At 37.2% G+C, this 26,530-nt stretch overlaps 1 protein-coding gene across 3 annotated transcripts in view; it reads right to left on the bottom strand.

Moving 5' to 3' along the window:
* Nucleotides 1-26,530, bottom strand: part of agap3 (ArfGAP with GTPase domain, ankyrin repeat and PH domain 3) — a 371,686-nt gene that overhangs the window by 157,106 nt on the left and 188,050 nt on the right. For all 3 annotated transcript variants that reach the window (XM_056450381.1, XM_056450382.1, XM_056450380.1), the window contains exon 3: nucleotides 25,995-26,082. In XM_056450381.1, the coding sequence (XP_056306356.1) occupies nucleotides 25,995-26,082 (88 nt within the window). The remainder of the gene's footprint in view (nucleotides 1-25,994; nucleotides 26,083-26,530) is intronic.

Here is a 26,530-nt window from a genome sequence, read left to right as displayed (position 1 = left end):
TGCAGGGGTCACCAATCTCGGTCCAGAAAGGCCGGTGTCCCTGCAGGGTTTAGCTCCAACTTGCCTCAACACACCTGCCTGGATGTTTCAAATATACCTAGTAAGACCTTGATTAGCTTGTTCAGGTGTGTTGGAGCTAAAATCTGCAGGACACCGGCCCTCCAGGAACAAGTTTGGTGACCCCTGGTCTAATGTGTTTGGTTTGTGAAAAATCTATAAAATATTATTTTAAAATAGCAAGAAATGAACACGACTTAATAAAAGCTTTTATTTTTATTTTCTGTTCTCCTTTTAATTTTAGATAAAGGTTAAGTAATATTGTGGTCTTTTTTGGTTTTTAAATGTTCTTTTTAAATACAGTTATTATTAGCCCCCCTATAAATTATTATTTTAGTTTTAAATATTTCCCAAATGATGTTAAACAGAACAAGGAAATTTTCACAGTATGTCTGATAATATTTTTTCTTCTGGAGAAAGTCTTATTTGTTTTATTTTAACTAGAATAAAAACAGTTTTACATTTTTTTAATGATCCATTTTAAGGTCAAAATTATTAGCCCCTTTAAGCTAAATATTTTCGATGGTCTACAGAACAAACCATCATTATACAATAATTTGCCTAATTACCCTAACCTGCCTAGTTAACCTAATTAACCTAGTTAAGCCTTTAAATGTCACTTTAAGCTGTATAGAAGTGTCTTGAAAAATATGTAGTCAAATATTATTCACTGTCATCATGGCAAAGATAAAATAAATCAGTTATTAGAGATGAGTTATTAAAACTACTATGTTTAGAAAAAAAAATCTCTCTGTTAAACAGAAATTGGGGAAACAAATAAACGGGGGCAAATAATTCTGACTTCAACTGTATGTCTACACAATCTTTATCAATTTATACTTCAGTTTTAGTTTTTATTCTTAATATTACTATTATTGTTGTTGTTGTCATTTTATTATTGTTATTATTATTATTATTTGTATTATTGATAATAAAAACAATTTATGTTGTTGTCTTTGTCATTATTATTATTTGTATTATTAATGATAATATTTTTTATTATTATTGTTGTTTGTTATTATTATTATTTGTATTATTAATGATATTATTATTGTTGTTGTTATCATTATTATTATTAAGCCATAGGCCCACATGAAATTTGTGTCTATTTATTTACATATGCAAATGTGTGTACATTTATATTTATTCATTTTTTCTATTAATTTCAGTAATATTATTAACTAACATAAAAATGTTCATATGATTTATTTCCAATACAGTTTGTAATGTAGTATGTTTTAGTATATATTATATGAGAGACTTGCTTTGTTTACCAGATAAATGGATCTAATTGGATTTGCATTGTAAACATTAAATAAAAGTTAAAAAGGTATTATTTATTATTTTATATTTATTAGTTTATTAGTTTATTAGTTATATATATATATATACACATTATTTAAATAAATCCGCAGATTTTTTTTAACAAAATTCTCAGCAGAAACAGCAAAAAATGCTCACAGATTCTGTCTGGCCCTTGTCATGAGACATGAGTGTGGATTTTATTATTATAACTAAACAATACTACTACCAGCACATCTGCTACTACTAATATTAATATAAAATATTGTCATAAATTATTACATTTATTTAATTTTATTTGTAGATGGTTTTTATAAACGAATGATTATTAATATAAATATATCTGAAACTGTTATATTTATAAATTTATGACTATAATGAAAATACAAAATGTTGTAAATGCAACACACTAAAAACAAATATCAACAAATCAACAAACATTTGAAGTTTCTTTAAATATTTTCTAAAGAGCAGACGATTAGGCAGTCCAACAAAATCAGTTTTACAGAAAAGTGTAAAAAATGACAATTTTGTGTCTTAAGAATTCAGTAAAAGTTCATTTGGCAGCCTTGATATGAGCAAAGATGGCTGTGAAAAAGATTATTTATTAATATCTTTTTGCTTAAAATATGATCAAGAAATGTCTGTCACCGAGTACAATCACACACAGTTTTATAAAATAATAAATAATAATAAAAAAATCTTTAAAACATGTGTGTCACAATTCCTGTGATAATGCATCTTGCATGCTTTAGACACTGTTTACCATGGTGCTCTAAGGTTTATAACAAATCTTAAATCCCTCACTGTTGTGTATTGTACACTTGGGTAGGACGGTCTGCTTTGTCCACTCTTAGGCTCAAGCATTGGCATATCGTTATTTTATAAATCTTTGGGTTTACTCCCCTCATATCTCCAAATTTACATTGAAAAAAAAACTGTCTCTAGCTATAGCCTTCGTTCTCAGGAAGTTTGTTTATTGTCTGTACCAGTGGTGCATACTGAAATGGGAAAAAAAGGCCTGTTAAATATGCAGCACATTTTGCATGGAATAACCTTCTAACAAAGCTGCAGTTAAAAGTTGGTTTCACAACATACTTTAAAAAAGATTTGAAATGATTTGGAGTTTGAAACATGAGCCTAGATGTGATGAATAGTCATTGTGTTTGTTTTGATGGATGAATGATGTTACCTGTTATTTGTTTTTTGTTTGTTTGTTCAACCCATGTGAACTGTTTACTGCCTAATCTTGGCCAGGACACTCTTATTAAAGTGATTTTTAACCTCACTGTGCTTTTCCTGGTAAAATAAAGGTTATAATAATAATAATAATAATAATAATAATAATAATAATAATAATAATAATAATAATAATAATAATATGAATGAATAAAAAAGTATTAGCACCTATTTATGAATTAAATTAGAACAGAATAATTTAAGTGCAGTCAAATTTATTAGCCTTCCTGTGTAATATTGAAAAATATTTCACAAATTTTGTTTAACAGATCTAGCAAATTTTCACAGTAGTTCCTATAATATTTTTTCTTCTGCAAAAAGTCTTATTTCTTTGGGTTCGCCTGGAATAAAAGCAGTTTTTAATTTTATAAGATACAATTTTAAGGACAAAGTTATTAGCCCTGTTTAATAATACATATTTTTACATTATCTACAGAACAAATGACTGATTTCCATTGACTTGTTATAATAACAGTAACCTATAAGCCTTTATATTGCACTTTAAGCTGAATACTAGTATCTTGAAAAATATCTAGTAAAATATTACACAAAGACATCAAGCAAAGACACAATAAATGAGTTATTAGAAATGAGTTATTAAAACTATTATGTCTCCGTTAAGCAACACTTGGGAAATATTTCTAAAAGAAATACAATGTCACAGGATGGCTAATCATTTTGACTTCAACTCTGCATTCCCGTTGATCATTTGATATTTTTTTGTACACCTGTATACCTGGAAAAGGAAATTGTTCAGCCAAGCCATTCTACAAATCAAAGAGGTAAAAATATGAGGAGCACAAAGGCCAAACTCCCTTATTCATTCATCACAATTGGTTGAGACCAAAGAACATGCTGTGATTTGTAGCTAAAAGGTTGTTGAGCTAAAAGCTTCACAAAATGGAAAATGGAAATACTGTAAGAAAAAGGCAAGAGCACTAAAAATGCCCATTTCCTCTATCAGGACATTAATTAAAGAACATGTTTAGTTCAATCCGTGGTTCATGCTGATTCATATAATGGAAGTAAATGGTTACCCGTTTTTCAGATTAAAATTAAACATATACAAACAAATCTAAATCAATACCCGAGGCTCATGACGACACACTTATGAAGAGGTGTTATGAAGTGAAACACTCAGTATGTGCAGGAAATTGAACGTTATTTACAATAGTATTATTAGCTCCATTATCAAATGTCAACTATAGTGACCGGAAGCTCACACACATACTGTATGAACTGTTTGACCAGGCTGTGGATAAGCTAATAATTCTGTAAATAATATTCAATTTCTTGCACAGACCGCATCAGTTCTCTTCATGAGATCTCAGTGTTTCATTAGAAGCCACAGGAATTATTTTTAACATACTTGTATGTGTTTATTTTTAATCCAAAAAACAGGTAATCATTGACTTGCATTACAGAAATCAGCAACAATCAAGGATTGAGCTAATATTTTTCTTAATTTTTTTACCAAAGAACAAAAAATGTCATCTTCCTGTGAGGGAGTAAATTAACAGAACATTTTTATTTATGTGTGAATTATCCCTTTAATTACTGCACTGATATGGGAAATGGGCATTTTAAGTCAAAATTTAAAAAGTCAGTCAATAAAAATAGCCAAAAATAAATTAATTTACATTTCTCAGTACTGGGTTGCGGCTGGAAGGGCATTCGCTGTGTAAAACATATGGTGGATAAGTTGGCGGTTCATTCCGCTGTGGTGACCCTTGATGAAAAAAAGGACTAAGCCGAAGGAAAATGAATGAATGAATGAATGAATTTAACTAAAAGCTTAATTGGAATGTCTCAAAAACTACAATCTGACATCAACTATATCACCACAAGCTGTTAAATAATAATAATAATAATATAAATAATAATAATAATAATAATAATAATATTAATAATAATAATGACAATTATAATAATAATATTTTATTACAAAAATGTAAACAGAATATTTGTTTTATTTTAAACAGAATTTAAACAGCAACATTAAATAATAAATGACAATAATATTTATATTTTTATATATAATTGTACACTCAAAGCCCTGTTTGAAAGGATTTCAGGGGGAAAAACATTAATCTATTATTAATATTAAGAAAAGTAAATTTTTCATACTTTTAAAGATTAAAAGTTGTTGGAAAAAAGATCAAGACCCCATGATGCAATTAAAAAAACATAAATAAACAGGGACAAATAAAACAAATGACAATATTGCTAATTTATTTATTTATTTTTTTACAGTACATATAAAAACATCTTCTTATGGTTTCATTGGATGAGGAATTTATTTATTTTTTGTTAATTAAAGCAAGATACCAAAAGGTTAAACTACACTGCAAAACAGTGAAAAACACTAAATGAAATAATTAGTTTAACTTACATTTTTTAAAAAGTTACTTTGACTCAATGGTAACTCATAAAATGATTATATTAAGCAGAACTCTAATAAAAGAAGTTATGAATTAATTGATTATATTTTTTGTGTCAACTCTAATGCTAGGAATGCCAAACCATTTGAGTACAGTTTAAAACCCAAAAAGTTAAGGTAACTCAAACCATTTGAGGAAACCAATTGCAACAAACTATTTAAGTTGAAAAACTAATCCTAATGAGTACTGTAAACTTAATCCATTTGAGTAAACACAGTAAAACCCAATAAATGAAAAGAACTCAAAACAACTGAGTACTGTAAAAGCCAATAAGTTAAGGCAACTCAAACCATTTGAGTTAAAAAATGAATCTATATGAGTACTGTGAACTTACTCCATTTAAGTTGAAGTAATGAGGTAATTTAACTAGCTCATTACCTTCAACACTGAGTTCAAAACTCTTTTCAAATGAGTAGAATTCACTTTCAGTCAATTTTGAGTTAACTACACTCATTTCATTTGATAAAGTAGACTGTTGGGTTTTACAGTGTAGCTATAGTTGTTTGGACTCTGTTTAATTTAATTGTCCAGTTTAAGTTAATTGGACTAATAGTGATTTGATAACTGAACTTAAACTGTTTAAGTTACTAATACTCTAAAAGTTTGATGATATCAACACAAATGATATATGTGTATGTGACACAATATACCTTTACAGTACCCAAACCATTTGTTTCAAAACTTAAATGGTTTGCTGCAATCGGTTTCCTCAAACCGTTTGAGTTAACTTAACTTATCGGGCTTTACAGTGTACAAATAAAACTTCTTCACTCAAAAAATGTATTTTGCTGCTTGTTCAAGCTACTTATTTAAGATTAGTTTCTTTAGTTTATTTATTTAAATTGAAACAGCCCAAATCTTATATTTGATCAACTTAATGATCAACTTAATCATTGTATGTTCAATCTACTTCAATTTGTAAACTGTTTATGTTAACCTAATACATTTGTGTTGGGACAACATGATGGAACTGTGCGGAACTAGGCCTGTCACAATAATCAATATCGACTATACATTAAAAAAAACTATTCTAGCAACATTTTAACAGATTGTGCAACATCTCGATCTCTATCAGAGGTGTTAGTATGGTTAGAATACACTGGAGCAGGGTTTCTCAATGTCTACATTAAAAGGTCCAAATTTACATTTTTTATTAAGGTCAAAGGTCGAGAACAATTGATATTACATAACTTGTTTTTAATAAACATAAACAACACGCATCATAAGTCAACACTGTTTATTTTTCTTTAAATAAAGCGGTATTTGCATTTAAAACACATCAGATACAATGCGAATGTGGCAAAACCACTAATATAAGTCCATTGTTGTACAAAACACAACAAAAGGTAGGCCCAATAGTATCTGGATGCAGCCATGATGATGCAAGCTGGGGTCTCCCAAGGCAAAAAGGTCTTAGCTGACAGGTCAGACTAAGTGCGGTTCAAAAATCCCTTATGAGTACAAAAACATCGAGGGCCGTGACGTCACCCGGTATGGCGCAGCCGGAGCCCCACCCTGGAGCCAGGCCTGGGGTTGGGGCTCGTATGCAAGCGACTAGAGGCCTGGTTTTTTCCTACGGAACCTGGCCAGGCTTAGCCAGAAGGAGCGATGTGGGACCATCCTCCCGCAGGCCCACCACCTGCAGGGGGAGCCGTAAGGGGCCGGTGCATTGTGGAACGGGTGGTGATAGAAGGTTAGGACCACGACAACCCGATCATCAGGCACAGAAACTGGCTCTTGGAAGTGTACTTGTATTGTGATATTATATTGTCATTTTTACATATAATGAGTGGCATAAAATAGTCTTTAAATGACAATATTATCATTTATCACAATAAATTTTGGTGCAATAGATCATACAACAAAAAATAGACGTCATGACAGGCCCATGTGGAACCCCGTTTGTTTTTTGTGGTGTTTGCTCATATATTTCAAGCCTGCTGATATAAATGGAGGTCCTGTATTTGTGTGTGTGTGTGTGTGTGTGTGTGTGTATGTGTGTGTGTGTGTGTGTGTGTTTGCGTGTGTGTGTGTGTGTGTGGTGTGTGTGTGTGTGTGTGTGTGTGTGTGTGTGTGTGTTTGCGTGTGTGTGTGTGTGTGCGTGCATGTTTAAACCTGACTGCAGATTAAACCCAGCAGAGATCCACCCATTGCTCCAGCTTCATTAGACAGCACACAGACACGTGGGAATCTCAGAGTAAAGCAACTGATAAAAAAACAAAATATCATGCTAACAAATGGAATTAGCCAGCCCTTATCCGAAAAGGGAGTCATTTCGACACAAGCAGTGAGCCGAGAGTCGAACACTTTGATTTTCCGCCCTTCATTTATTCTTTCTACAGACATGTTTTTTTTTCTTTCTTCTTTTTCCTCACAGCCGCTGGAGACTAACTTTGATGTCACTGAGATTCTCCTAAATTAAACTGCTTCTTTCTTCCTCTTTTTTTATTATAGTGGAGCTGACTGAAAGTTGCCTTACGGTAATCTTCTAGAGGGACAGAAAACAGGAGAAGCGAGATCTTGGCAGATTATGACGAGGTAAAAAGGCAAGACTTTTTTTGTGAGGGATTGATGAAAAGCCTGAGGAGGAAGAAAGCTTTGACCTGAAAGTGCTCAGGAAATTCAATAAGCAGCCACTGAATCAGACAGCAGCAGTGGTACAGAAATGATAAAACCCTGTTAATTAACACAATAAAATTATGAAAAAAAGATTATTTTCAGACCAAAACGTACGAAAATATATTTAAAGCAATAAACTATTAATTAAAAAAAGCTAAGATTTTAAGCATTATAATTTTCATTCATTATAACATGTGCTTTTATATATATTTGCTTGACATAAAGTTATTATAATTGAACAATGAACTTGTCACGGATTGGTCAGGCTCTCACGATCCCCACTCACGAAGATCACCATCACCTGACTTCTAATGAGCACACAGCTGCATCACATTCACGAGCACCAGATAAAAGCACAGCACTCCAGTCGCTCATTGTCCGGGCTCGTCTCGACGAAAGCGGACAACTGAGCGACCACTCAGCGTAGTCATCCTCAGCTAAAACAAACGCTTTACTTACCTGTTCTCTTTGTATTCCTCCTAGTCTTCCTGGTCCACCCGAATCGTCCTGTCTTCCAGTCCTTCCAAGTCTGTGTCATCCTCTGTCAGCTGTATCTGGTGTGTGCTGTCCATCCTCGTGTATTCCTGTTACCCAGCCACGGAGGAAAAGACCCCAACATCATTCCTGATCCTCCTGGCTATCCTTCATGTGCTCCTTGTTGTCATTTAATAAACACCCTAACGTTTCCTTACCTCTGTCTCCTGTCCGCTTCATAACAGAAGCCCGGACCCATAACGACGACAACATGAGCACCCCCGATCACTTTCAAGAGCTGGTGGACCAGTTGAAGCGGATTCTACAGCCACCAACTCCACTTTCCAACGCACCACCAGCACCGAGCACTTCCGCCTCCACAGTTTCTTCTTCGGCCCTTCCTTCCAGTCCCATGGCCCGACCAGCGCCCTACTCAGGCGGAGCGGGGGAGTGCAATGGTTTTCTGTTACAATGTTCCCTCATATTCGAAATGCAACCTTCTCTATATCCCACAGATAAGTCAAAGATCGCCTACATCGTATCACTACTCTCTGGGCCTGCACTTAAATGGGCTGAGACGATCTGGAACCAAGCCGGGCCGGTCATGAATTCCATCACTACCTTCACGGAGTATTTCAAAGAGGTGTTTGGACGTTCTGATGGGGAAGTAGCCGCTGGAGAGCAGCTGTATCATCTAAAGCAAGGTACTCTATCTACACAGGAATATGCTCTCCGGTTTCGCACTCTAGCAGCTGCAAGTGGATGGAATGAGAGATCGTTGTTGACCACGTACCGGCTCGGCTTGGAACCCACTCTCCGAATCCAGCTGGCCACATTAGATGATACTATGGGTCTGGAGAGATTCATCCAACATTCTCTCCGATGTTCCGATCGTCTCCGTTCCTATCAACAGGACACCATCACCCCCTCGTCTGCACTCCTCCAATCGCCTGAGTCAACAGCCTCTCCAGAACCAGAACCCATGATAATAGAGTCTGGAAGACTGACATCAGCGGAACGACAGAGGAGGCTGACCCGGGGTCTGTGTCTATACTGCGGTGTCAGTGGACACACCCGTATGGAGTGTCCCCTTCGTCCCATTCGGACTTCAGTGAGTGTATTCAGTACGAATATTGAACAATGTAAACCACTTACTACCACCGTACAAATAACTACTGCCTCTATTTCTCTCCTTGTCACAGCCCTCATCGACTCCGGGTCAGCAGGGAACTTCATCTCCCAATCCCTCTGTCGTCAACTCCACCTACGTACTGAGGCGTCCTCGCATATATACCAGATACAACCGATAACCCAGTGCACTCGATCTTCGACCCGTATCCATCGACAATGCGAAGACATCCTTCTTCAAGTGGCGTTGTTACATCAAGAGAGGATTCAATTTCTGGTTCTGGAGGGTGCAAATATGGACATCATTCTAGGGCGCCCGTGGCTGGTGAAGCACGATCCCATCATCTCTTGGGGCACAGGAGAGATAAAGAAATGGGGATCTGGATGTACACCTACCTGTTTTCCAAATCTCCCTCTTCAAGGTCGGAACCCCATTTCTTTGTTTACAACATCGGTCGAGAGTCCTCCTGAGAAGCAGTCTATCCACATTCCTAAGGAGTACAGCTCCTTTCATGATGTCTTCTGCCCCAAGAGAGCTTCCCAGCTACCGCCGCATCGGCCATGGGACTGCGCGATCGACCTAGTTCCAGATGCCCAGTTGCCAAGAGGTAGGATCTACCCGCTCTCGCTTCCAGAGAATCAGGCAATGGAAGATTACATAAGGGAGGCTCTGAGTCAGGGGTACATACGTCACTCAAAATCACCAGCCGCCTCAAGCTTCTTCTTTGTGGCCAAGAAGGACGGAGGGCTGCGTCCATGCATCGACTACAGGGTCCTAAATAACGGTACAGTAAAATACCGATATCCCCTTCCTCTGGTACCAGCCGCTTTGGAACAGCTCCGAGAAGCTAAAGTCTTCACTAAATTGGACCTCCGCAGCGCGTATAATCTGATAAGAATACGTGAGGGGGACCAATGGAAGACAGCATTCGTGACCCCTACTGGCCACTATGAATATGAGGTCATGCCTTACGGTCTGGTCAACGCCCCCTCCGTATTCCAAAACTTCATTCATGAAGTCCTCCGGGAGTTTCTTCACCACTTTGTAATAGTGTACATAGATGACATCCTCATTTACTCCCGGAGTGAGGCCGAACATCGCCAACACGTTGCGGAGGTCCTACACACATTGAGAGAACATCACCTCTACCTCAAAGCGGAGAAATGCTCATTCCACCAGAAGTCGATTCATTTCTTGGGATACATCATTGACCAAACCGGTATACGTATGGATGGGAAGAAAATTGAGGCTGTTCTATCCTGGTCAGAACCCACTTCCATTAAGGAGCTCCAGAGGTTTCTTGGGTTTGCTAACTTTTATAGACGGTTTATCAAGGACTACAGCAGGATTACATCACCTCTCACTAATCTCCTCAAGGGTAAACCCAAAGGACTGGAGTGGACCAAAGAAGCAGCCGCAGCCTTCCGCCTTCTTAAGAAGGAGTTCACAAGGGCCCCACTCCTGACTCATCCTGACCCAAATCTTCCTTTCGTGGTGGAAGTGGACGCATCCACCACCGGCGTCGGGGCAGTATTATCCCAACATCATGATACACCGCCCCGACTGCATCCCTGTGCCTATTTCTCTCGGAAGTTGAGCCCGGCGGAGCAGAATTACAGCATAGGAGACAGGGAGCTTCTAGCAATCAAGCTAGCCTTGGAGGAGTGGCGTCACTGGTTGGAGGGAGCCAAACATCCGTTCCAGGTGATCACAGATCACAAAAACCTCCAATATATCAAAGAGGCCAAGAGACTATGTCCACGTCAAGCCAGATGGTCACTTTTCTTCTCACGTTTTGATTTCTCCATTTCCTATCGTCCAGGACCCAAGAATCTAAGAGCAGACGCTCTCTCTCGTTTACACGAGCATCACGATCATGAAGAACTCCCAACGAAGATTCTTCCCGAACACATCTCCATTTGTCCGATCACCTGGAACGCTCCTCCAGTCGTTGCCACTCCGGAAGCCCCTGCTCCGCCGGGATGCCCTCCTCATCGGCAGTTCATACCACCTGAACACCGGGTAGATCTGATCCACTCCTTACATACCTCGCTAGGCACTGGACATCCAGGGATCAACAATACTCTCTCGCTAGTATCCCAACGATTCTGGTGGCCAAACATGGCAAGGGATGTGAGGCAATATGTTCAGGGCTGTAAGGACTGTGCCCAATCCAAGAGCCCACGTCATCTACCCGCTGGAAAGCTCCATCCCTTGCCGATTCCGAACCGTCCCTGGTCACACCTAGGAGTGGACTTTATCACTGACCTCCCCTCGTCAGAAGGTAATACCTGTATTCTAGTCATCGTAGATAGATTCTCAAAGTTTGTCAAACTAATCCCTCTGAAAGGTCTTCCCACAGCCTTTGAAACAGCCGACAATATCTTTAATCAAGTCTTCAGGTCATTTGGTATTCCAGAAGATATTGTGTCGGACAGAGGTCCACAGTTCATCTCACGTCTATGGAAAGCCTTCTTCAAGCTCCTAGGTGTGGCCGTCAGCCTCTCTTCTGGATATCATCCCCAAACCAACGGGCAGACAGAGAGGAAGATTCAGGAGGTGGGACGGTTCCTGAGGACCTTCTGCAGTGGTCACCAGAGCTCCTGGAGCCAGTATTTGGGCTGGGCAGAATATGCCCAAAATTCACTGCGGCAACCCTCCACCGGACTCACGCCATTCCAGTGCGTCCTGGGCTTCCAACCACCGCTCTTTCCCTGGGATGGCGAACCATCTGATGTCCCCGCAGTGGATCACTGGTTCCGGGAGAGCGAGAGAGTCTGGGACGAGGCTCATCAACATCTGCAGAGGGCAGTCCGTCGAAGCAAGGTAACCGCCGATAGAAGAAGGTCTGAAGAACCCAGATACACACCCGGACAAAAGGTGTGGCTATCCACCCGGGACATACGCATGCGACTGCCCTCTCGCAAGTTAAGTCCCCGATTTGTTGGTCCCTTCACCATCGTGGAACAGGTTAACCCCGTCACCTACAAACTACAATTACCCTCTCACTACCGTATTCACCCTACATTCCACGTATCACTCCTGAAACCCTATCACGATCCTGTTCTTCCCTCCACAGAGCCTGACCACGAAGAGGAACCCCCTCCTCCACTGCTCCTAGAAGAAGGAGCCGTCTACGCAGTGAAGGAGATCTTGCGTTCCCGACGTCGTGGTGGCCAGTTGGAGTACCTGGTGGACTGGGAAGGGTACGGCCCCGAAGAAAGGACATGGGTTCCCAGAGCTGATATTCTCGATCCTAGTCTCATGGTGGAGTTTCATGAGAGCCACCCTGAGTTCCCAGCGCCTAGAGGCAGAGGGAGACCACCACGGCGTCGGAGGTGTCGGCCCTCAGGAGCGGGCCCTGGGGAGGGGGGTACTGTCACGGATTGGTCAGGCTCTCACGATCCCCACTCACGAAGATCACCATCACCTGACTTCTAATGAGCACACAGCTGCATCACATTCACGAGCACCAGATAAAAGCACAGCACTCCAGTCGCTCATTGTCCGGGCTCGTCTCGACGAAAGCGGACAACTGAGCGACCACTCAGCGTAGTCATCCTCAGCTAAAACAAACGCTTTACTTACCTGTTCTCTTTGTATTCCTCCTAGTCTTCCTGGTCCACCCGAATCGTCCTGTCTTCCAGTCCTTCCAAGTCTGTGTCATCCTCTGTCAGCTGTATCTGGTGTGTGCTGTCCATCCTCGTGTATTCCTGTTACCCAGCCACGGAGGAAAAGACCCCAACATCATTCCTGATCCTCCTGGCTATCCTTCATGTGCTCCTTGTTGTCATTTAATAAACACCCTAACGTTTCCTTACCTCTGTCTCCTGTCCGCTTCATAACAGAACTAATGCATTATTAAACTATAAATATTTTTATTCGTTCATTCATTCATTTTCTTTTCAGCTTAGTCCCTTTATTCATCAGGGGTCGCCACAGCGGAATGAACCACCAACTTATTCAGCACATGTTGCGATTACAGCTGCAACCCATCACTGGGAAACATTCATACACACTCATTCCCTCACATTCATTACAGACAATTTAGCTTACCCAATTCACCCACACGCACACGCACACGCACACACACACACACACACACACACACACACACACACACACACACACAAATATATACATATATATATATATATACACAACTATTTTAGAGAATCCTATATATGTTCACACATTAATATAACTTATATATAATATTGGGAGGGGTTGATTATATTTACAGGACATCATGTATAAAAAAATATTTAAAGTAATAAACTATTTATTAGAGAAAAATAAAAACTTTTAAGTAGTATAATTTTGAGTAAAACTAATCTATTAAATTATTTGTACATGTTTGACAAATTATTCAAATTAATTAAATGATTTAAATTTCCAAAAATTAACAATAAACAAATGTATTATACTATAAATACGTAATAAACATAAACAAAAATATTATTTAAAAGGACATATTTATTATAATTGAATAAAGCTCTAAAACTACTTTAAAATTTTATAATAAATAATTTATATATAAATGGTTGATAAATTTTTATAAATAATACAATTATTTAAATTAGCCTAAATGGACAATGGAATATTATATTATTATTATAAATATATAATGAATATAAATCAAAACACTTTTATGTTTGAATAAAACTATTAAATACAAACAACTATTATAATAAATGAGTTATATATATATATATATATATATATAAGTTTGACATAAAATTATTGACATTTGTATAAAGAACAGGTAATGAATACAATATTATACTATAAATAGGCTACTTAATAAATATAAATAAAATATAATATTAAAGACAATATTTGTATAAAACTATTGTAATAACTTTTATTTTATATATTAAAGGACACCTAGGTTTAATATGTCTTTAATAAAATTTAATAACGTTTAATAAAGTCTTTTGTGTCTCCAGAATGTGTCTGTAAAGTTTCAGCTCAAAACACCTCTTTTTTATTAGACCTTTCACAAGTTTCTATTTTATATCTCTGACCAGCAGGTAGCATTTTTGTGTACTGCGCCTTTAATGCTAGTCCTTCACGGCCACTGTTTCCACGTGCCTTAATCTCCTCCCTCAGCTGCTTCAGACCACAGACAGACATGATGGAACCAGATCTCATGTAACATTTGTGAGAAATACTACAGTAAGAACTTTACCAATGAGTATTTGATGCATTTGTTGTGGAGTTGCAAGGATGAGTCACACACAATGTTGTTACAAAGTTCACGCACACATACAGATACACACACACACACACACACACACACACACAGACAGCGCGCACGTTTAGCTTTGCACACTTTTTGCATGCAAATGTGACAAGAATACAACCGCTCCAATTGGTCCACCGATTTTATGTTGTTAAATTGAAGATAAAAAAGGACTGGGTGTGTTTATATCACCCCAATATGACGGTCTATATACTATACCTACACATATGTCTGTCCAAACAGCTTGAAAAGTAGATTTTTTACCATAGGTGCCCTTTAATGGTTGACAAATGAATACGATCATGTACATTTGCATAAATAAACAATACATTATTATACTAGGGCTGTACGGTGGCGCAGTGGCTAGCATGTTGGACTTTACAGCAAGAAGGTCGCTGGTTCAAGCCGCGGCTGGGTCAGTTGGCGTTTCTGTGTGGAGTTTGCACGTTCTCCCCGTGTTTGCGTGGGTTTCCTCCGGGTGCTTTGGTTTCCCCCACAAGTCCAAAGACATGTGGTATAGGTGAATTGGGTAAGCTAAATTGTCTGTAGTGTATGTGCGTGAATGAGCGGGTATGGATGTTTTCCAGTGATGGGTCGCAGCTGGAAGGGCATCCACTGCGTGAAACGTACTGGATAAATTGGCAGTTCTTTCTACTGTGGCGACCCCCGATTAATAAAGAAACTAATCCGAAAAGAAAATGAATGAATTATTTTACTAAAAATATCTAATAAATATAAATAACAATAACATAAAAATACTGTAAACTTTAAATATGTATACACCTATTTTAAAGAATCCTATGCGCACACACACACACACACACACACACACACACACACACACACACACATATATATATATATATAAATTCAGTATGTTCAGTATTTGTACAAAAACTAACTATTACTATTAATTATTGATTATTTATTAAGTAATTGTAGCAACTTATTATTATTATAACAGTCTTATTATAATATATTAAAATAACAAACATTAAATATTAAATAATTTATTAATAAAAAAATGCTGCTCATTTCAATGAATTACTTAAAATAAGAAATATTAAATATATTAAATAATTAATTATTAATAAATAAAAAAATGCTGCTTGCTTACTATAATGCATTACTAAAATAAATAAATATGAAATATATTAAATAATTAATTATTAATTAATTTAAAATGTTTGCTTATTATAATGCATTACCTAAAAATACTAAATATTAAACATATGAAATAATTATTTATTAATTATTTTAAAACGCTGCAAGCATAATATAATGCATTACTTGAAAATAACAAATATTAAATATATTAAATAATTATTAATTAACTTAAAATGTTGTTTGCTTATACTGCATTACATAAAAATACTAAATATTAAATATATTAAATAACAGATTATTAATGAATTGAGAATGCTGCTTGCTCATTATAACGCATTACTCAAAAATAATAAATATTAAATACATTAAATAATTAATAATTAATTTAAAATATTGCTCACTTACTAAAATGCATTACTTAAAGTAATAAATATTAAATATTTTAAATAATTAATTATTCATGAATTAAAAATGCTGAACAATTACTGCAAGATGCTTTACATGCGCACTGCAGAATAATACACACACTCTCACTATTAAACAGGCAGCTTTGAGTTCAGTTTATTCAGTGTGTAACCTCAGTGTAACCTGCACAGCCAATCGCTCTCACTATTATTTCACCTCCACTCTCCTACTGGGAAATACAGGATGAAGCTTTCCCACTTCTGAAACCTCCTACAGGGGTCTAGTATTGGCTAAATATAATGACTCAATGCTTGTCGGACAGTGTATGACTGAAACCTGCCATAGTTCAGGTCACATGGCAAATCCTTACTTTCAAGTTCACTGACCCTGGAGAAAACTGACATTAAGAGGTGTAGTAAAGCAGAGCCTTGAGGGATGCTAATAATAGCAGACGAAACACAATATGACCTGACATGGAGAATCCATTCAGTGACCTCACATCGACTGAGAGATATCATTATGATGAGCACGCTAGAATTTAATTAGTTCACCGGTGTCCTGAGAATCCGGACGGACTATTTTTTGTTCGGTATGTGCTTCCCTTGAGCCTACAGCTAAATAAATTGTGATACGACGTGGCTTTCTGTTTTACAGAAGAAAAATGATCAAGGTATTCATATTAGACAAAGGTTACTGATTTTGTCTCCTATAACAGATTCACATAAATACTAAATTAAATGTGGTTTCATTTTCTCTTAACTGAGAAGTTTCTTTCTTTAGTTTCATATTCTCCACTGGGAAATTTTTTTTTTGGCAATATTTTTCTTTATTATGAGCTGAACCAGAAACAAAGTTGGAAAGAGACAGATTTTAGTTTTTATTTTACAATTAATTTTATTACCAAACAATTATTTGACAATTCATTTCGAAATCAAAGAGAGAGGATTTTGTGCGTGAATTTCATTTAATCAACATATGTTCAACACTATCGTGTTGTTTAATAGAATGCAGAAAACAACAGTACCCATGATGCCATGCAGAAAATTACATTAATAAGCATCGAAACAAGAAACGTGGAAAAAAAACTGGCTTACTACTGTTAAAACTAGCCTAGAGCGCCATCTGGGGTTAAAATCAACCCTAGAGCAGTATCTGCTGTTAAAAACTAGCCTACAGTGCTATCTGTTGATAAAAACTACCCTAGAACACCATCTCTTGTTAAAAAATTAGCCTAGAAACTATCCTAGAGTGCCATCTGCTGTTAAAACTAGCCTAGAGTGCCATCTGTTGTTAAAAAATTGCCTAGAGCACCATCTGGTGTTAAAACCTACCCTAGAACACCATCTGCTGTTAAAAAATTAGCCTAGAAACTATCCTAGAGCAGTATCTGCTGTTAAAAATTAGCCTACAGTGCTATCTGTTGATAAAAACTACCCTAGAACACCATGTCCTGTTAAAAAATTAGCCTAGAAACTATCCTAGAGTGCCATCTGCTGTTAAAACTAGTCTAGAGTGCCATCTGCTGTTAAAACTAGCCTAGAGTGCCATCTGTTGTTAAAAACTAGCCTAGAGCACCATCTAATGTGTTAAAACCTACCCTAGAACACCATCTGCTGTTAACAAAAAATTAGCCTAGAAACTATCCTAGAGCAGTATCTGCTGTTAAAAAATAGCCTACAGTGCTATCTGTTGATAAAAACTACCATAGAACACCATCTCCTGTTAAAAAATTAGCCTAGAAACTATCCTAGAGTGCCATTTGCTTTTAAAACTAGCCTAGAGTGCCATCTGTTGATAAAAACTACCCTAGAACACCATCTGCTGTTAAAAAATTTGCCTAGAAACTATCCTAGAGTGCCATCGGCTGTTAAAAACTAGCGTATAGCACCATCTGGTGTTAAAACCTACCCTAGAGCGCCATCTGCTGTTAAAAACGAGCCTTTAGTGCCGTCTGTTGATAAAAACTAGCCTAGAACTCTATCGGCTGTTAAAAACTACCCTAGAGCACCATCTGCTGTTAAAAACTAGCCTAGAGCACCATCTGCTGATAAAAACAAGCCAACAGAGCCATCTGTTGATAAAAAAAATAGCCTAGAACGCTATCTACTGTTAAAAACTAGCCTAGAGCGCCATCTGCTGTTAAAGAGAAGCCTAGAACTCCATCTGCTAGTAGAAAATAACCTAGAAACTAGTGTCATCTGCTGTTAAAAACTAGCCTAGAGCACCATCTAGTGTTAAAAACTAGCCTAGAGCACAATCTGCTGTTAAAAACGAGCCTACAGTGTCATCTGTTGATAAAAACTAGCCTAGAATGCTATCTGCTGTTAAAAACTAGCCTAGAGCGCCATATGCTGTTAAAGAAAAACCTAGAACTCCATCTGCTAGTAGAAAATAACCGAGAAACTAGTGTCATCTGCTATTAAAAACTAGCCTAGCGTGCCATCTGGTGTTAAAAACTACCCTAGAGCATCATCTGCCTTTAAAAATAAGCCTACAGTGCCATCTGTTGACAAAAACTAGCCTAGAACGCTATCCTGCTGTTCAAAACTAGCCTAAGTGCTCTCTGCTGTTAAAACTACACTAGAATCTAGCATAGAGCGCCATCTGCTGTTAAAATGTAGCCTAGAGTGCCATCTGCTGTTAAAAACTAGCAGCTAGCAGACCATCGACTGCCATTTAGCAAATCTGTCAAAAAAACTTTACTTTGCATGGGATAAAGGTAGACTCACACGGAATCTGCGCGCCCAGAATTACGCAGATTTTTAGCCCATCATTGATTCTGTTTATTTACTTGTGTAAATGTGTGTAAGTCTTTATTTATTCAGTTTCTTAATTACAGTAATATTATTGACTAACATGAAAATATTTATATGATTTATTTAGAATACAGTTTGTAAAGTAATATTTTCTGTCTTTTAGTAGTTATATTATATGAGAGACTTGCTTTGTTTACCAAATAAGTGGATCTAATTGGATTTGCGTTGTAAACATTAAATACGTTAAGTTAAAATTAAATTAAATAAGATAAGTTAAAAAGGTATTCTTTTTTATTTCATATATTAAGTTTTTAGTTAGGGCAACGCAGTGGCGCAGTAGGTACTGCTGTTGCCTCACAGCAAAAAGGTCGCTGGTTCAAGTTTCGGCTGGGCCAGTTGGTGTTTCTGTGTGGAGTTTGCATGTTCTCCTTGCGTTCGCGTGGGTTTCCTCCGGGTTTACCTAACAGTCCAAAGACATGCGGTACAGGTGAATTGGATAGGCAAAATTGTCCGTAGTGTATGAGTATGAATGAGTGTGTATGGATGTTCCGAGAGATGGGTTGCAGCTGGAAGGGCATCCGCTGTGTAAAACATGTGCTGGATAAGTTGGCGGTTCATTCCGCTGTGGTGAGCCCGGATTAATAAAGGGACTAAGCCGAAAAGAAAATGAATGAATGAATGAAGTTTTTAGTTATGATACTCCCAAATAAATTCCACATAAATACGCAGATTTATACCAAAATTCTGTGCAGAAATAGCAAAAAATGTCTGCAGATTCCGTCTGGCCCTAGATATAGGTCTGGAAATACTACTGATTGATTTAAGCAGTCCAGAACCGCTTCTTTTAAGAGACAATAACTCCATTTATCATACACTTTGACCATCTGAATTTCACACTACACTCAAGTTTGTCTCTAAAACGTCCTAATAGGGAATGTTCATTGAAAACAATAGAACTGAACTTTTTTTCCCTAGCGCCTTCACTCAAGATCTTAAAGTAGGTGATAATTGCACTGGAGCCAGAAACGACACGTTTCAACACGCCATAATAGGACAGTACAGAGTCTCCTGCCCATACAGACTTTGGCAGGACGCCACACAAAACACACATCTTAAGCTAAAGATTGAGTAGCTAGAAAGCCTAAGAAGAAAATTACAATGAGAAACCAATTCTTACAGTCGCCGGCAGCGGTGTGTGAGTCTTTTCACAACGCTGTGATTCTTTTGAAACTCAGCCCTGGTTTCAGTCATCAGGAGTCAGCCGTTATGATTCTAATCTCTAATTTAGATTTCAGAGGGGCAGCTGCTGCCAAGAGGGCATAAACATTTAATCTCCCTGCCGTCAGTCAAAAGTAAACGCCAAGCGACTGATGACACGCTCTGGTGGCGGCGGGCCGGAATGCCTGACCCTCTGTTGCCATAGCAACACCGGAGCAATCGTAGAGGCGGGGCATCGGCATGGAAACTGCAGGAGCCCACGACAGATAACAAATGAAGACTAGGAGAAATTAGGGTCACTTTCAATCAAGCGCTGTTTAATAAACCTGCGAACGTCTGCAAACGCTTCATGCCATATGAATAACAATTGCTATAATCACTTGTTTGATGTAATTGCTTCTCTGCCAGATGTGTGCAAGTATACTACAGAAATATAAATGTCAGACTGAGGAGAACAGAGTCTGAGGGAAGTTCTTCATTACTGTTTTTTATTAAACCGATATTATAAAGGCATTGTTTTTCTGACATTTATTACATGAATACTGTAAAAATCTTTTTGAGGAACTAAAATGTTCTGTAAATACTGGTGTATATGAATATAGTAATCAATATGTCCCTTATGAAACATTTACCATGGTAAAGTTAACTCAATCCTGAGATATTTCAATATAGGTACAGCATAGTATTAGAACAGAGTATGACATCTGTGATATGTTTCTGCACATTAGTTTGGGATCAGAAAGATTTTTTAAAGAAATAATTGACAAACCTATAGGACACATTGAATTGTGTAAAAATAAAGGCGTTTAAAATGACATTTAAATAAATTTAAATAATAATACTCACCGGCCACTTTATTAGGTACACCTGTCCAACTGCTTGTTAAAGCAAATTTCTAATCAGCCAATCACATGGCAGCAACTCAATGCATTTAGGCATGTAGACATGGTCGAGACGATCTGCTGCAGTTCAAACCGAGCATCAGAATGGGGAAGAAAGATGATTTAAGTGACTTTGAATGTGGCATGTTTGTTGGTTCAAGACGGGCTTGTATTTCAGAAACTGCTGATCTACTGGGATTTTCACGCACAACCATCTCTAGGGTTTACAGAGAATGGACTGAAAAAGAGAAAATATCCAGTGAGCAGCAGTCCTGTGGGCGCAAGTGCCTTGTTGATGACAGAGGTCAGAGGAGAATGGCCAGACTGGTTCCAGCTGATAGAAAGGCAACAGTAACTCAAATAATCACTTGTTACAACCGAGGTATGCAGAAGAGCATCTCTGAATGCACAACACGTCCACCTTGAGACAGATGGGCTACAGCAGCAGAAGATCACACCGGGTGCCACTCCTGTCAGCTAAGAACAGGAAACTGAGGCTACAATTCGCACAGGCTCACCAAAATTGGACAATAGAAGATTGGACAAACATTGCCTGGTCTGATGAGTCTTGATTTCTGCTGCCACATTCGGATGGTAGGATCAGAACTTGGCGTCAACAACCTAAAGCATGGATCCATCCTGCCTTGAATCAACAGGTCATCTCAAACTGGTTTCTTGAGCATGAAAATGAGTTCACTGTACTGAAATGGCCTCTACAGTCACCAGATCTCAATCCAATTCAATCCAATCACCCTTTGGGATGTGGTGTAACGGGAGATTCACATCATGGATGTGCAGCCGACAAATCTGCAGCAACTGCGTGATGCTATCATGTCAATATGGACCAAAATCTCTGAGGAATATTTCCAGTACCTTGTTCAATCTATGTCACGAAGGATTAAGGCAGTTCTGAAGGCAAAAGGGGGCCCAACCCGGTACTAGTAAGTTGTACCTAATAAAGTGGCCGGTAAGTGTACATATAATAAAATCTGTGATATGTTTCTATACATTAGTTTGGGAATAGTAAGATTTTAAATATATATATATATATATATATATATATATATATATATATATATATATATATATATATATATATATATATATATATATATATATAAATATATATATATATATATATATAAATATATATATATATATATATATATATATATATATATATATATATATATATATATATATATATATATATATATATATATATATATATATACATACCTATAGCTCACATTCAATTGTTTAAAGACAGTTAAAATGAGGGAGAGAGAGAGAAAGAGAGAGAGAGAGAGAGAGAGAGAGAGAGAGAGAGAGAGAGAGAGAGAGAGAGAAAGAGAGAGATAAAGAGAGAGAGATAAAGAGAGAAAGAGATAAAGAGATAAAGAGATAAAGAGAGATAGATAGATAGATAGATAGATAGATAGATAGATAGATAGATAGATAGATAGATAGATAGATAGATAGATAGATAGATAGATAGATAGATAGATAGATAGATAGATAGATAGATAGATAGATAGATAGATAGATAGATAGATAGATAGATTTTAAATAATTAATACTACATCAACAACAATACCCTCTGCATGTGCTTTTGTTCAGCCCTGATGCAAGTAATAATATAATCCCAAAAAGATATTTGGTTGCTGAATTATGAAAGCTGTTCTATTATTACAGAAGGAAAAAAAGCATTTTATTTAGTTTCTGATGTTCATACGCAGGTGTGTGTCTCGCAATCCCACAGCAATTCATTGATTTTCGTAACTCTCACTGCATCAGAAATGAGCAGCAGCACAGTCTGGCCACATTGAATCAGACTGAATTAGCCAGAACTGTGAAAGCTGCATTCAAAACAAGTCCCAACAGGCTCCCGATCGTCTTTTTTCTTCGAGAGGAATACAATGTGCATAACAACAAAACTCACTGGGTCACAATACTGAACATTTAAACTCATTTTAAACAATGCAGCCATCAGGTTTCAGGTTTAAATAAATAGTGCCAACATTTAATAATGAAATGAAAGAGTGAAGCACAGAAAACTAATATTCCTTCATTGTACAATACAATTATATACACGCTTTCAACTAAAATAGAGCAGTTTCAAGCATTTTGGACATTCATTTACAAGTGTTAACAGCATTTTGGGGACTAAAAAAAAAATACAGTGCTCAGCATGTATGAGTACACCCCTCACAGGTCCCTCTTTTAAATTAATCTTTTCTATAAGATGCTTAACAATATTATATTTGTTCGAATACAGTGGGGAAAATAAAAATATCTGAACAATTAGTTACATGTAATAACAATGAAACGACACAAGGAGAAAGTACTGAACTACTGAAACGTATTTAATACTTTTTAAAATGTATTTTGGTGATGGCAGCTTAAAGACGCCTCTCATATGGAGAATGAAGTCAGATGCATTGCTCAGGTGTGAGTTTTTCACAGACTTCAACAGAGTATCGAAATCTTGATGGTTCTGTGGGTCTCGTCTATCAAATCTGATCTTTAATTTGTATTTTCTATTGGATTCAAGTCAGGAGATTGGCTGGGCCATTCTACAGCTTGACTTTCTTTCTCTGAAAGCATTTGAGAGTTTCCTTGGGTGTGTTTTGGATTATTGTCTTGCTGAAATGTCCACCCTGGTTTCATCTTCATCATCCTGCTTCATTCATTTACAACGAGAAAGGGCAGAGAGTTGCTGAAGAACTACTGAAAGAATTCAGCTGCTCTCTGGGCTTTCACTGCCTTTCTACAGCTCCCTTCATGTGTTCAATACCTTTTCTCTGTGTAGTTTATAATTTTGCAACAACTCGTTTGAATTCAAATGTATTATCTTTCTATTTCTAAAGATGTTCAGTGACCAAACTCTCATTTTAATGAATATAGATGTTTAATTAATCGGTTTCGTCCAAATGCACCAAAACATATTACCTACATTCACTGAAATATTAATTTTCAAAATGGGGTGTACTCATTTATGCTGAGCACTATATATAATATATATCAAGTTGTACAGAAAAATGTTTCCATTTTTAGTAGTGTTGCTTGTGTTAATGAATTATACACATGGTTATTGCTAAATTATGTTTGACAAACCATTAGTTAACCTTTCCAAAATAACATATTATAGCTTTTATATATGATCGTGACATGCTCAGACAAGTGATTTTATCACTCTTTCATGTAACATTTCCTTTATATGATGATTATCTTGATTCGGAGGTGAACTACACTACACACTGACAATACACTGATTTAATTTTTACAAATGGAAAGACGAATCAATTTTTTAATAGCACATTTTAGTTATACAGTTGCATTGATAATTTTTGTAATGAAAATGCAGCTCTATTCAATGTCTGGGGTCTGTAGCATTGTCAAAGTTTTTAAAAGACGATTCTTATGCTCACCAGTGTTGTATTCACTTGATAAAACAAAATAAAAGCTCTAATAAAGAGAAATATTATTACAATCTTAAATAATTGGCATCTATGTGATCGTGGTCAAGGGCAGCATGGTGGCTCAGTGGTTATGTTGCCTCACAACAAGAAGGTCGATGGTTCGAGTCTCAGCTGGGCCAGTTGGCATTTCTGTGTGGAGTTTGCATGTTCTCCCCATGTTGGTGTGTGTTTCCTCCGGGTGCTCCAGTTTCCCCCACATGCGGTATAGATGAACTGGATGAAGTAAATTGTAATTAGTGTATGAGTGAATGTGAGTGTATGGGTGTTTCCAGCGCTTAAGTTGTAAATTGCAAAGTCCCGGAACAGATCGGGCGTGGTACCAGAGGATAAAGAGGTGTCGCGGAGGAAGGTGAAGAGCGGAGGGATGGGGGGTGTCGCAGACGAAAGTGAAGAGGGTTGGGGAGTTGCGGAAGAAAGTGAAGAGTGGGGCAGGGCGGGGGTGTGTGTGAGGAGGGGGATCGTTAAAATCCAGATCCGGCTAGTTCCGGCACAAATTAGGCTGAGTGTTTCCCAATACTGGAAGGGCATCCACTGTGTAAAACATATGCCAGTATAGTTGGCGGCTCATTCCGCTGTGGCACCCCTGATAAATAAGGGACTAAGCTGAAGGAAAATTAATGAATGTATAGGGATCGACCAATTAGATTTTTTTTTAAAGGTCGATGATGTAGATATCTTGAAAAGCAGGGTGGCCGATGGTTATTTAGCCGATATAATTTATTTTAAATAAAATTCAAACTAAAAGTCCCGCCTTAAACATATCAGCCAAACAGAAACATTTTTGAACACTGGAAAAATGCCAAAGTATCGGTCAGCATATCAATCTTATCGGCCAATATATCAGTCGACCACTACTATTTGAATACATTTTAAAATGTAGTTTATTTTTGTGATGCAAAGCTGTATTTTCAGGATTTTTTCTCCAGCCTTCAGTGTCACACGAACCTTCTAAAATTCCACATAAAACGCTAAATTTACTTCTCAAGAAGCTCTGGCTTAACCTTGTTGTGGAACCAGCAATACGTGTCTTTCAGGATACCTTAGTGACCAGAAAGCTCCAAAGAACACTGTTTATTTGGAATGGAAGCTTGTGTAACGTAAAGAATGCTTTACTATCACTTTTGATCGTGAACTTAAAATATGAAATCTTACCGACCCCAAACTTTTGATTGAAGATAAACAAAAATTCAGTAGATATTTGAACAGAAATGCTTTTTTTCAATGGTTTACACCTTCCACTACACCCATTAAATGATAGCTTCTGTACTGTTTTGGCCAGTTTATATCCTTCTTTTCCTACAAAGCCGTTCCATTTTAACACATTTCCATTCCAGTTTACATAATTAAATAAAAAAATCCCAATTCCAAAGCTAGAAAAAGTGAAAAAGCCTTTTAACCCACATGAAAATCAATTTACTCCATAAGTTAATAAATGGTCTGATTTTTTTTACTCAAAATGTTCTAACCTCACTTTTGAAGCTTGAATTTTCAAACTAGCAGCCATAATAATTTGTTCATCTAAAAATAAACAAATGAATGTGGCGCGCAGATGAGCATACGAGACAAAACACAGCAGGGGGTCTTGTTGGGTGACCGGCCTGACAAACACTCTGTATTGAGCGTCCCGCTGCTCACTCACCCTCAGGCGACTCCTCCTGGACATATGTTCCTGTCAGATACCGGTGAACTAATGCCGACTTCCCACTGGACAGGTTTCCCACGATGCCCTGCATGCAGAAAAAAAAAAAAAAACAGACATGAGTCAGAGTGTTTGGGTGCATAATAGCAGAGACGAGACGAGCAGAACAGAAAACAAATGACTGTCTGGAACATAATCGATGAGGCTGATTTCAGGACGGTGAATAACTAATAAAACATAACCAGTTTACTTCTCGACGAGTGTGAAAATTAAAGAAAGCAATCTGTTGTTTGTAAAACTAATCTAATTGGCCTGACAGACAATATTCGGTTTCATTAAAGTGCCCCTGTTATGGATTTTAAAGGTTTGTCATTTTATTTAAAGTCCTCCTAGAAATTTAGATCCAATTAAGGGAAGAAAAAAAACACATTCATTTTCTTATCGTATCCACTGCCACATTAGCATTTTTCTAACAGTGGTTGAAATGGTTGGTTTCTGTAAACCCCGCCTCTCTGAGAGCCTTCTCTGCTCTGATT

The sequence above is a fragment of the Danio aesculapii genome, chromosome 24 (assembly GCF_903798145.1).
Source record: "Danio aesculapii chromosome 24, fDanAes4.1, whole genome shotgun sequence".
In the NCBI taxonomy this organism is placed as follows: domain Eukaryota; kingdom Metazoa; phylum Chordata; class Actinopteri; order Cypriniformes; family Danionidae; genus Danio; species Danio aesculapii.
This window is presented reverse-complemented; position numbering and strand designations above follow the sequence as displayed.